This window comes from Propithecus coquereli, unplaced genomic scaffold, assembly GCF_000956105.1.
Source record: "Propithecus coquereli isolate 6110/MARCELLA unplaced genomic scaffold, Pcoq_1.0 Scaffold56, whole genome shotgun sequence".
Taxonomy (NCBI): domain Eukaryota; kingdom Metazoa; phylum Chordata; class Mammalia; order Primates; family Indriidae; genus Propithecus; species Propithecus coquereli.
The window spans coordinates 713,270-725,574 of record NW_012151507.1 but is presented as its reverse complement, the minus strand read 5'-3'; the positions used below and the strand labels follow the sequence as shown (position 1 = coordinate 725,574).

General features: G+C 50.1%; 1 protein-coding gene across 1 annotated transcript in view; it reads right to left on the bottom strand.

Annotated features, from left to right (window-relative positions):
* Nucleotides 1–8,379: 8,379 nt before the first annotated feature.
* Nucleotides 8,380–12,305, bottom strand: part of DUSP27 (dual specificity phosphatase 27 (putative)) — a 28,004-nt gene continuing 24,078 nt past the window's right edge. Inside the window, exon 5 of the mRNA XM_012657747.1 lies at nucleotides 8,380–11,714. Coding sequence (XP_012513201.1) covers nucleotides 8,899–11,714 — 2,816 coding nt within the window. The 3' untranslated portion in view covers nucleotides 8,380–8,898. The remainder of the gene's footprint in view (nucleotides 11,715–12,305) is intronic.

Genomic DNA, 12,305 nt, shown 5'->3' with positions numbered 1-12,305 from the left:
TATCTCAGTACATATCTATTAGCTATGTCCATTTTTAGACCTGTTTGCCTAAATTGTGGCCTTATCCGAAGTTCTCATTCTTCCTGACCCCACGGCTATCAAATAGGTGGCGATTTTCTTTGTTCGAGAGGCGCTGTGAGGATAAGTGATTTGCCTAGTATCTCTCTCTCTGTCTCTCTCACACACACACTGGCAAACACAGACCCCAAAATAGATCTGGGGACGGATCCTGCCTCGGCCCAGAAAAACCCTGCTGAAACTCCCCTCCTCCAGCTCCCTGCCTATTTCTGCCTCCCCCACCCCGCAGCAGCCTTTGTGATGAATCGAGAGTTACAGAACTACCTGCGCTGTGCAGCTTTAAAAAGAGAAAGCTGTCTGAAAGACACACAAATATTGTGACTCCCCGCAATGAAAGCTTCTCTCCCGGGAGTCAGGAAGAGAGAACGCACAGAAATCTTAACCTCTTTGAACATCCTGTCCTTTAAGTAAAGCTCCTATTTAAGAGCAGTCCCTGGGGCTCCCTGCTTGTCATCTTCCCGACACTCTTTTGCACAGGACTGTTTATTAGTGAGACGGCTAACATGGAGGACGCGGGAAGGCCAACTCGAGCAGGGCTTTGTTCGGGAACTGTATCTTCTGGATGGCCAATCCATCAGCTGCCCTGTACTCAGATTCCAGATTTCTCTGCAATTGCCATTTTAATCTCTCCCTGGGCATAGATCTTTTTAAAGGCAACATGGTGTGGTAGAAAAGGTGGCTTTAAAATCTGACATAGCAGGTTCAAATCCTTGCTTCCGTACTTATTATATGACTCTGGGCACATTACTTAATCCCCTGTCTTAGTCTATTCAGGCTGTTATAACAAAATACCATAGACTGGGTAATTATAAGCAATAGAAATGTATTGCTCACAGTTCTAGAGGCTGGGAAGTCCAAGATCAAGGCTCTCATAGATTTGGTGTCTGGCGAGGGCTCACTCTTTGCTTTTCAGATGGCATCTTCCTACTGTGTCCTCACGTAGCAGAAGGGGCAAACAAGCTCTCTCGGGCCTCTTTTATGGGAGCACTAATTGCATTCATAAAGGTGGAGCCCTCATGACCTAATCTCCTCCTCCTTAAGTCTCCACTTCTTAATAGTATTGCATTCAGGATTAGGTTTCAAAATATGAATTTTGGGGGAACACAAACGTTCAGACCACAGCACCCCTCTAAATCTAAATTTTCCCATCTATAAAATGGGGTAATAATACCTGCTTTGCAGAGCTGTATTGGTCAGCAAGTTGAATGGAACTTGGCTGAAAGGTGGTCAATCAGCCTTCCAGATAGAATTCCAAAAGGAAGAGTGATCAGACTCTGGGGGCCTTGCTTACTATGTCCCTATTTGGGGCCACCAGGGCTGGGAGCAGGAAGCCATTTGCATTGTCTTTCTGTTTGAGAGCTTGTTTGCTTTGCATTTGTGTTTGAGAAATGTTAATAAGGCAATGATCCATTTAAGCCACATGTTCTCAGTGTCCTGCAAAGGGCAGTGAGTCATGCCTGCTGTCTGCCCTTTTGCTTGCCGCAGGGTTTCAGTTACTCTGTGTTCCTTTGAGGAATGCCTGGTTCCCCCAGAACAGCTCTTAGCAGCTTCATGTGAATGAGGTCACAGCAGGCTGGTTGTAGCTGGCATGGCACAGAGCAGGGCACCAATTACTACCATGACAGCCTTTGGAGCTGCTTTCCTTTTCCCTCCCTTCTCCTCCACCCCAGCCTCTGCTCTGCCGTGGAGAGCGTGGACATTTGTCAAGACTGGGCTGTATTGAAGCACTTGCAGCATCCCGTGGATTAGAGAGAAATGCTTTCAGTAACTCTGGCCCAGCAGTCAGTGGGGGCAAAGTGGGGGCTGTTCTCCCAAGCAGTTGGTTACACTGTAGCACCTCCCAAAGATGTGCGGAATTTCCTCCAACCTCGAGTATCCCGTGACATACTCTCCCATCGCACCCTAACCATCTTGCTCACTCATCCGAAAAAAAAAGGAAAAAGATTACTCTGAAACTAAACAGAAACGAATTGACTTCTTTGGGTTCTAAATATGATCCATGCAGAATTAACTAGCTAATCAATACTTCCATGCTTTCAAAACAAGATTAAATAACTTACAAAGCAATGGAGGATGTAAAAGATAGCTTACTGTGCCAGGCATTGTCCCAAGCACTTCACAGATGTCAGCTACCCTGTAAGGTATGTGGGTTCTGAAATCAGACTGTCTCGATTTGAATTTTGCTTTGACGTAGAGTAGCCATATGGCACTGGGTAATTTATTAGTTCACCTCCGTAAGCCTCAGTGTCCCCATCAGTTTCCCTGTGCAGGCTGTCTTTCCTCCGGGTCCTTGCCTGGCTGGCTCCACCGCATCCTCCAGGTTTTAGCTTAAATGTAACCTCCTCCTAGAGATGTCTCCCTGACCGCCCTATCTTAACCGCCACACCCCACTGCCACTATTTTCCATCCATTACCCTGTTCATTTCCTTCACAGCTCTCATGTGTCCAACCACAGTAAACGTCTGTTAAGAGTCCTCTTTAGACCAGGCTTGGTTTCTAGTTGCAGGGCACACAGAAAGGAGTAACAACTACCTCCGCGGAGCTTGCATTCTAGTAAGGACAGGCCGATAGAGAAGCGGGCAGGCAGACAATAAATAAATAATATTCTAAATATTCTAAACTACTTGTTTACAGCCTATCTCCCTTAATAAAATTGTTAGCTCCTTAAGGGCAAGTTTTAATCTGTCTTGATTTCAGCCGAATTTCCCAGTGCCTAGCATAGTGTTTTGCACATTGTATGCCTAAAAAAAAAATGAGATAAGTAAAGGATAGAATTTTGAAAAAGATAAAGTAGATAATTCATGCTAAAGCTCTTAGCGTAGTGCCTGGAACATGGCAAACACTTGGTATAAGTGTTGGCTGTTTTCAGTTAGATTAAGAAGTTGTGTTCTAACTACTTTACAACATTGCGTCTATAAAATTATCAATAATAACTGATTGTTATAGAATTATATATAACAATGTAAATTACTAAATTCTACTACATGCCATGATCTGTCTAGGCACATTAAAATAATATCTTATTGCGTTACAACCCCACAATAATCCTGAAAGGTAGGCATTCTTATCCTTATGTATGGCCTTCCTATAATAAAAAGCAGACCGTGGCAAGCATCAGACAGGTACAAACTAAGTACTGCGTGGTTTCAGAGGAGGCCACTCACATGGCCAAGGTAGCTGAAGAGGTTTAATAGAGGAAAAGCACCTAGAAGAAACCTGGAGGGTGGCAGGATCTCAGCAGGGAGATAGTGGGGTGGAGTGGGGACTCTGAGGCAGAGGGAAAAGCCAGAGGAAGGGCACAGGAGAGTGTTCCAAAGGGTGCGCTGCTCACAGGTGGTCAGAAGGTGAGGTGCACGAAAGGAGTGATGTGATAGGGCTGGAAATGGGAGGGAAGGTGGCCCTTGGATGCCAAGCAAAGGAATTTAAGATTTATGTCATAGGTAATGGGGAACCATTAGAGTGTTTAAGCAGAGGAATAGAAAGAACCAGAATTGTGAACGTGGGAAAGTTAATTTGGTCCTAGACTAGATGGGGAGGAGATGAGGCTGGGACTGGTTAGCAAGGCTGTCTCAATAGCCCATGGCCAGGTGCTGGATATAAGACCGCGTTTGGGGAGGTGGTGGTGATAACGGGAATGGAGGGAGCAAATGCAATGGACAGAACTACCTGGCCCAGGTGCAGGCAAGAGGCCAAGGGAGGTGCCAAACCTGGCTGTGAGATTTCAAGCATCAGAGGTTGATGCTCTTCTGATATACTTAGCACACTATTAAGATCAGACGCAGATAGGTTGACAGTTCTTTAACTCAGATAATTTTTCAAAAATCATTTCTCATGAGAGCCTTGGGCCTTTCTGTTACTCGAGATTGTCTCTACCTTCCACTGCTTCACATGGCATGCTCTCCTGACAGCACAAGGCCCTGGTGCAGCGTTAGGAGGAGGCTGCCATTCAGGCAACGTTTATTAAGCTGAGCTTAATTGAAGTGAATAGTTGGTTGAGGCCACTGTCTTGGTTGCCACTGAAGGTGAATCCAGCTCCTGCCTTCAGGAGCCTAGAGGTAGTTGAAGCTACACCAAGTGGATCTGCCCCTGCCCTGAGGGGCTGTGTCCACTCCGGATCCTGGCTAAATGGCCGGCAGTGGGATGCCCGGCCACTGCATCAGCGGATTGGTACGTGCACCTTCTCACAGATGCTATAATACCGTACTGTCCAAAAATGACTGTTGGTGTGTCTGGAACCTATAAGAGTAAAATTACAGGATGTTGTTAATTACCTCCACAGGTAAAAATGGCTGGATAGGCTTACGCTAAATTTGGCAGGTATTTGTGGGGATGATATGACTTAAAATACGTTTTAATCAAATTCACTTGTGAGTGTATGCGCATGTGTGTGTGGGGTGGATGGTTCCAGGTTGGCACCTGGAACAGGTGGCAGACATCCTGCAGAGCAACTGGAGCTGAGGAAAGACTTGCCACAGCAGACGCGAAATAGACGATGCTTTAAAACAAGAACCTTGAATCAAAATCCGGAAGAGCAGATGTTTCTAAGAACAGGCATGGATTTGTAGTCAAGATTCTTCTCCCAAGGGCAACTCTATGGAACATGCTTTAAGGCAGGCTGTGACAAGAACTGGCTATTTAATTGTCATAGGTTAATAATTCTCCCAAGCAACACCAGGGATAAGTTTCAGGAGTCCAGAGAAATTCACATTCCCTTTTCTGCTAATATTCTGGGCACGAAGAGTAGGGTCTTCATAACCCAACACCAACAATACGGCACAGGGTAACTGATGCCCTGGCCTTATATTCTGTCCTTGGCGTTGTATATCTTCCATCTGCCCTTCCAGATCTGCACCCACCCTTCTCCCTACCCTATCCCATGCCCCATGGGGCTGACCAAATGGACTGTGAGGACCAACTCTCTTCCCTGTGGGTTCAGGTCGGATTTGACCTGTGGGGAGGCAGGCAGGAGATTGGAGTAAGAGAGGCTGCATCCTCCGGCTCCTGCCCTGTGGGGTCCTGTCAGGCTGGCTCCCTAGACTAGAGGCCTCAGCTCTGGTAAGACTGGCCCCCCACATCCCCCTCTATCTCTAGGGTCCAGTAACAGCTCCCTCCCCTTGTCTCCTCAGGCCTAGGAGTAACCCCTCGCCCTGGGGTGTGCACTGTGCCTTGTGGTTTCCCTGCACCAAGACCACACCTTCATAAATAGCTCCTTTGTGAAACTCCCCCTTTGAATTACCCTAATTTAGGAATGGCTTCTGTGTCCTGCTGGGATCTGCCTCTACACCTTGTTTCTCCACAGCCCCCACACTTCCATTCTCTCTCCAGGGCCTTACTTTGGAGGAAGAAAAAAAAATCTGTTTTCTCCCTCTCTCTGTCTCTCGCCACCTCCCACCTCGGGATTCTGTGCAGGATTTTCACTCTTGCTGGGCCCCTTTCTGTGCACTGTTCTCTGCCCTATTATGGGAGTTTTCTCCTAGGGAACTCTGTATGACTCAGGAGTAGACGAAGCTCAAGGATACAGATCTGTCTCCTCTTTTTTTTTCCTGTAATTTCCTGTAAAACAATATCACTGACTCTAGTAGTTGGTTTTATATATTGGAAACTCTATTCCAATTGTTAATTAATTCTTAAAAGTGGGTCAATGTTGTGTTCAGTGTACAGTGTTCTCAGTCATTTAAGGCTCTATGGAGATGGCCTTTCCACTTAAACATGTTAACATTTGTGCTGCTAGTTCTCTGTTTGCCTCTCCCGATCCACTTCCGGTCCTTCTCCAGCCTCCTAGGCTCTCCTACCCACCGGCTTCTGGCTAGGTTTGGCCAATGGAAATGACCAGCGTGAAATCAAAACCCAGGAGGAGGAGGGGCTGGGGCATTTATTCTGCCCACTTCTCTGCGAGGTTGTCGGGCGGCCCCTCTGCCTGGTCCTGGCTCTTGCTGGACTCTGAAAAAGTTCCCTCACTTCATCCATTCAGTCCTAGGGTGGCATCAATTTCTCACTGTTGCTGATCCCCGGGTGTTTTATTATTCCCTCTTGGCTCCCTTAACCTCTGTAAGTAGTCTCTGCATTAAATTTTTATTGGTCACCACTTTGGGGGTACCACGTGCTTTCCGTGGGGACTTTTACTGACATATACCTCTTAATGTCATTCAGAGACTGGCAGGCCGGATTACAATCTCTTATCCTAGGTTAGCTATAATTCCAAAGTCACACTTGGGATTCTAACACTTCAAATCCCAAATATTTCTTTAAGCTCATCATAAACCACATACACTTTCTATCGATGTGCTTTCCCAAAATGTACTCTAGACTCCAGGAATAAGCTGAATTCAGGATCCAGAATTCTCAGACAGACACCTTCCTGAGTACAGGATCGCAGGGCAGCTATGCTTGGAGACACAGAAAGCAAAGGCATTTCTCTAGGGCTTGGCCCTGACCACCATCTTGTTTCCCCCTCTGGTGAGCCAACCTGGGCTACATGTGGGCCCTGGGGCCATTATTGCCCGTCGAAGCCTGACAGCACAACTGAGAGCAGACCAGGTGGTCTCCCAGGTCTGTTTCCCCAGGCTCACATCAGGGCTAGAGAAGGACTTGGGCAACTCTTCAAACCAATATGCTTTATATGTTTGTTCAACATAAATGTTGAACAAAAATGTTTGTTCAACATTCATTCCGGGGAGTATGAGTTGGGCTGGACTAAGAATGGTTTTAAAAATGTTTCCTGTCTAACTTGACATGAGTGAAATCAATTTTTATATTTTGTTAGTTATAGTAAAACAACAACAACAACATGTATAGGGACCTGAGCTAATTGGCCGCTTACGGATGGGCACAGGGGGCCCATCCAAGGATATTCTCATTCTTCCCTCCAGATCAGCCTTCTAGAGTAGACACTCTGTTGATTGTGCCTATATCAGAAACTTTCCCACAAAAGTGAAATGAGAGAGGAAGCCTTGAGTTCTCCCAGAAGGTAAAATGGGCCACAACCAGCCTTCTTGCTGTGGGATGTAATAGGATAATGCTTTTGTTTTGTTTTTTGTTTTTTGTTTTTTTTAAGAGCTGGAGTCTCACTATGTTGCCTAGGCTGGATTCCAACTCCTGGACTCAAGCGGTCCTCCTGCCTCGGCCTCCTGAGTGGCTGGGACTACAGGCGGGCACCGCCACGCCCAGCGGATACGCCGTATGGTGAGAATGACCCATCAAGCGTTGGAAACGAGGGACTGAGACCAACTAAAGATGAACAAAGGAAGGAGGACAGGGGCAACTGGGAGGAGGGCTGAGCGGGACTTTTTTCCAGGCCTCTTGTTTCCTCCCGGTCGGTGGAGGGGAGAGTAGTACCATCAGCAACTGAACCGTGGCGAAAGCGGTGGAGGAAAAGCGAGCAAACGCATGCAGTCGCTTTGGCAGCAACTACATGCAATTCTGAGTTTGCACTCGAGTCAGCTCTGGTTTGCCTTGGTGTATCTACCTTTGTGCTCTTTAAAATGTGTGATGCTGAGCTAATCTCCATGGGCAGGTTGCATAATCTCCACGTCCCATGGATCTCAGTGTGTAGACAAAGTGATGATTATTACTTACTCTTTGTCCCATTGTGGATTCCTTCTTACTCTTCTCCCTCCCATTAATCATTTCCTCACCAGCTGTGTCTCCCGAATTGAATTTTTTGATTGATCAAGACATCTCAGACCGCTGCATGGCACATGCCTGTTTTCAAATCCTGCAAAGTGCTGTAGCTTGAAAGGAACTGTAGAAACCAGTCCGTCAATGACTGTTGTAATGTGTTGCTTGCCTCAGCAACCCAAACTGTGTTTTAGGGGCAGCAAAACCTGTGTTTTGGGAGCAAAGAGTAAAGAATTCTCACCAGCCTAGCCCCTCCAGAGTGCAGGGAAGAATCAAGTGCACTATTCACTAAATTAGCCAAGCATCCACCAAGGAATAAAAAGCAAGGATGGCCACTAGATTTTATTAATATAAAAATATGTTTCCATCCCCTTGAATTGAGCTTTTTTTTATCCTCTCCCCTATGGTCTGTTTTTGTTTTTCGGTCATTCCAGAGGGACCCTCTCTATATGTCTCGCCACTCTCACCACAATAAAACTCATTCTCTCTTTCTCTAGTTCCCTCTGTCACTCTCAAAGGCTTTCCGAATGCAGTCTCATGCTGCACTGAGGCTAAATACTTGCTTATTATTTTCGGTAATAAGATGATGATGGCATTGCCTAGAGGCACAGCTTTTGTGGAACAAGGTGAGGCTGGCTCATGATAACCCATTTGTGTCTTTTAAAGTGGGTGTGCCCTAATATTCAAAGAGCTAAAAGTGACCAGAAAGAAGAAGGAATATTTGACAACATACCAATTTAATGGAGATCCAAAACAGTAAAAAGAAACAGCCAGAACTGAGCATTGCCAGGAGAGGTCAGACTTGCCACAGGATGGATTTCCTGGGTCTCATTACTCCACAAGCAGAACCATGCCCTGCATTCATGGGCTTTCTGGATGTAAACCGGAGTCTCCGACAAACTACAGCACTTTTGCAAGCTCACCTCTCTGGTCTGGGATGAGCACTACCAAATACAGTAAGTGAAACACTGAAGTGTAGAGGGCACTGGGCAACAGAAAGTGGAGTCAGTTGGTCCAGCACTGGGGATTCATGTTGATGGCTCTCCTCCTCCCTCCTCCACCTCCAGTGCCCTTTTGCTTGGTACCTCTCATTTCAGCTCTGCCCCTCTGCCTCCTCATCCCTTGGCAGGTGGTGGCAACATGTGCCCTGAGCCCTGCGCTAAGCTCAATGGCATCCTCCAGTGTTCTCAGCTGCTCCCTCGCTCAATCCTCCCTCCTTCTCTGCAGCTTAGTCCTGGTTTCTTCTTGCCGGCGTCTCCAAGCAGCGATGATGGCTTCATCGTCCATCTCTTCCTCTTCTTCTCTGTCAGTGCTTCTCCGATACTGGGCCCTCCGCCCAGATGCAAACCTCCCTTCTTCTCTGTTTTCCGTCCTCGCTTTCTCTCCCTCCTCTTCAGACCTCGTAAAGCTCTGGGTGAATTTCCTCTTGGCTCCAAATTCAGAGAAGTCTGACTTGGATGACTCTTCCACGTCTTCCCAGTCCCTGGCCCTGGCCCAATGTGGGCGCTGTGGCTCCGGGGACTCTTCCCGTTCGGAGGGCTCAGGGGTCCGGCGGAAGAAGTAGGGCTCTGGGCTCTCCTCCCGGGAGCCCGAGGTCTCACTGAACTTGGACCTGGAGAACTTGTGCATCTCTCTGCCCTCCCTGGTGGAAGAAGAAGAGAATCGCGAAGTGCTCCTTACAGAGTTGCCATTTGCCTCGTGGTAGGAGGAGGTGTCCTGCTCCTCTGACAGGGATTTGGAGAACTTATAACTGGAGGATTTAGACTCCGTCTCCCGGAGCAGGGAAGATCTGGTGTATTTCCCCCTGGAGCTTCCAGACCAATCACTCGGGGGAGGAGATTTTTCCTCTGTCCCGAGGCCACTGAGCCACCTATTAATACTGCTATCCACCTCTTTGCCAGCTCTGCTGCCACTTGCATAGTGATCACTGACAGCCAGGGAGGAGGAGGCGTCTGTTTCAGGTTTTTGGGAGTCACTGCGGGAAGAGTATCGGAAGCTCCCTATGGCACTGTCAGTGTCCTCATCCCTATCGTCCACGCCGTCATCCTCATCCTCCTTGACCTTCTTCTTCTTCTTGAAAAGGGAGCTGCGTTTGTTGTCTGAGGCCAGCTTCTCCATTTTGCACTCGAACATCTTCTCCCTCAGCTCCATTTGCATCTCCTTCTCCTTCTGGCCAAGCTCCCTTAGGTCCACGTTGTCAGCGAAGAGGCTGTAGATGGGCTTGCTGGTGCCCCTCACTCTGCTCCCGGCGCCTTCCGCCCTGGAGCTCAGCGTGGTGTGGGAGGACAGCACGGACTGCGTGTCGGAGCTGGGTCTGCCCTGGCTCCGAGGCAGCAGGCAGCCGCCCAGGCACGAGCTGCTGTGTCCACTGAGCGTGGAGACTTGGTCGTCCCCCAGGCAGCTGGCTGCTGGCGCTGCCTTCATGCTTGCAACGGATGGTGAGCGGGACAACAGCAGCATTTCATTTTGCTTCTGAGCGAGGGTCTCGCTGACGACGTGGGCAATCCAGTTCTGGATACTGGCAATGGAAACGGTGTCGCCGGGCCCCACTGGCAGGTTAGGCAGGGGTGAGGCCAAGCTTGCCCCTGTGTTGCTTGCAGCCTGAGACAGGTGGGAGCGGTTGCTCTGGGTGCTGAGGACAGACGCCGCGTCCCCATCGGCACTGACCGAGGGGGCTGCGGAGCAGAATGCAGACAGGGGGATGCTCGTGCTGGCAGCCGAGCTGTCCGCCTCCCAGCCTGCCATGGACTGGCTCTCCTCCAGCGTCTGCCTGCTTCTCTCCAGCAGCTCCAGCCTCCGTTGCCTCTTCTTGGCCAAGGCCGAGTCCTCCCCCTTGCTGAGCTCCACCAGCTCCTCCTTGTTCTCGCTGCCTATCTTCTTCTGGTGTTTCAGCTTCCAGGCCTGGTAGGCCGTCAGGCTGACATCAGAGGGCTGCTTCTCCCCCGCCGCCTCCCCTGCTCCGTGCTCGCTGCTGCCGTCTCCTGCTTCCAAGTCTTTCTTGTGAAATCCAAACTGGATTCTCTTGATCTTCCACCTTTCCAGGGCAGTGAGCTTGTCCTTGTTCCTGCTGCAGAAGTTGTAGAAGGAGCTGGCCTCGGAGCACACGCTCTCCTCGTCGTCCTCTCGCGCCCTGCTCCCTGCCTCTGAGCTCACGTCGTCGGCCTCCTGCCTCCTGCTCCTGGAGCGGTACCTGCGGGAGGCCTCCTTCTCAATCTCCAGCAGCCGCTCGTTCCACATGTCCCAGGTGCTCTCGGTGGACACAGAGTCGGAGCGGCGCCTCCCGCCGCGGCTCTGGGCGCTCACCGCGAGCTGCTGCTTCAGGACGCGTATGTCGCGGCTGCTCACGCTCTCCGCACTGCTCTCGCTCAGGGTGTGCCTCCGCCTTCTCGCCGCGGAGGAGCCGGCGTCGCTCTCCCCCTCCTCCTCCTCCTCCTCCTCCTCCCTGCCCCACCGCCGGTGCCCTTCCGCGTGGTAGCGCTCATTGCGGCTCTGCCACTCCCGGATGATGCTGTCCACGTCCTCGTCCTCGAGCTCCTCCCCAGCCTGGCTGGAGGCGGCCGAGCGCCTGCCCTCTCCACCCTGGGGGACCCTGCCTGTGGGCAGGCCCTGTCCCTTCTTCCACTCCTCATACAGTTTCTCCTCCTCCTCTTCGTCGATGAGAGTGAGGGGCTTGGAGGCCTGGCTGGCCTTCCCCAAGGAGGAGCCACTCAGGTGGCTGGCGGCGTCGTCCTCCTCCTCCACCGTCAGGGCGTGCACCGTGGCCCCGAGCGCGCTCCCCGCCTCCTCGCCCTCCTCCGCCTCGTCTGTTCCCCGCTCCTCCTCCTCCTCTCGCTCCTCCATCAGCTTCTCGTTGAGCTCCCGCAGCTGCTTCAGGAAGCCGTCGTTGGGGTAGATGGCGCGCTTCTTGCGCACGGTCATCAAGGCCTCCAGGACAGCCATGCTGTGGAAGATCATCAGGTAGGCCACCACCAGCACTGCCGACCGGCTGATGCCCATTTCGCTGCTGACCAGGACTTTGCCTGAGAAGAGAGCACGAGAGATAATGATGGGATTGCAGCGGCTTCCTTGTACTGTTTTTTTTTTTTTTTTTTGAGTGCTGTTTTGATGTGCTGAACTTAAGCTGTTTACTTTGCCTCTGGTGTTCATCCAGGCTCAAGTCACGGGACGGATGAGCACCGCTGTCCCCCCATTATGGAGCGACAGAGCAGTCTCCTCTGCCCCTGCATGTGAAACACTGGAGTGGGTGTCTACCGTCTCCCCACCAACTAAGCATCGGAGAGACGGGAAATAAAAGAATTGTGGGGAGGGGGAAGCAGAAATGGAAAGGGAGGCTAAGATGAATGAGTCACAGAGAAGTAGAATCTCCGTGCTGGGAAGCACCACAGTCTAGACTGGAGAGTTCCCTTGACAACACCCCGATGCTGGGTCACCCACCATCCAGCCTCTGCCAGATGCTTCCAGTGACATGGAGCTCGACAGCTCACACAGACACACAGCTCACTCCGTATTTCGAGCACTCTAATATTTTTAAAATTCTTTGATACATTAGGGAAAAGTATACATTTCTGTAACAGGCATCGGTGCCCTTTGACGTTTGGAGTCAATAAGGA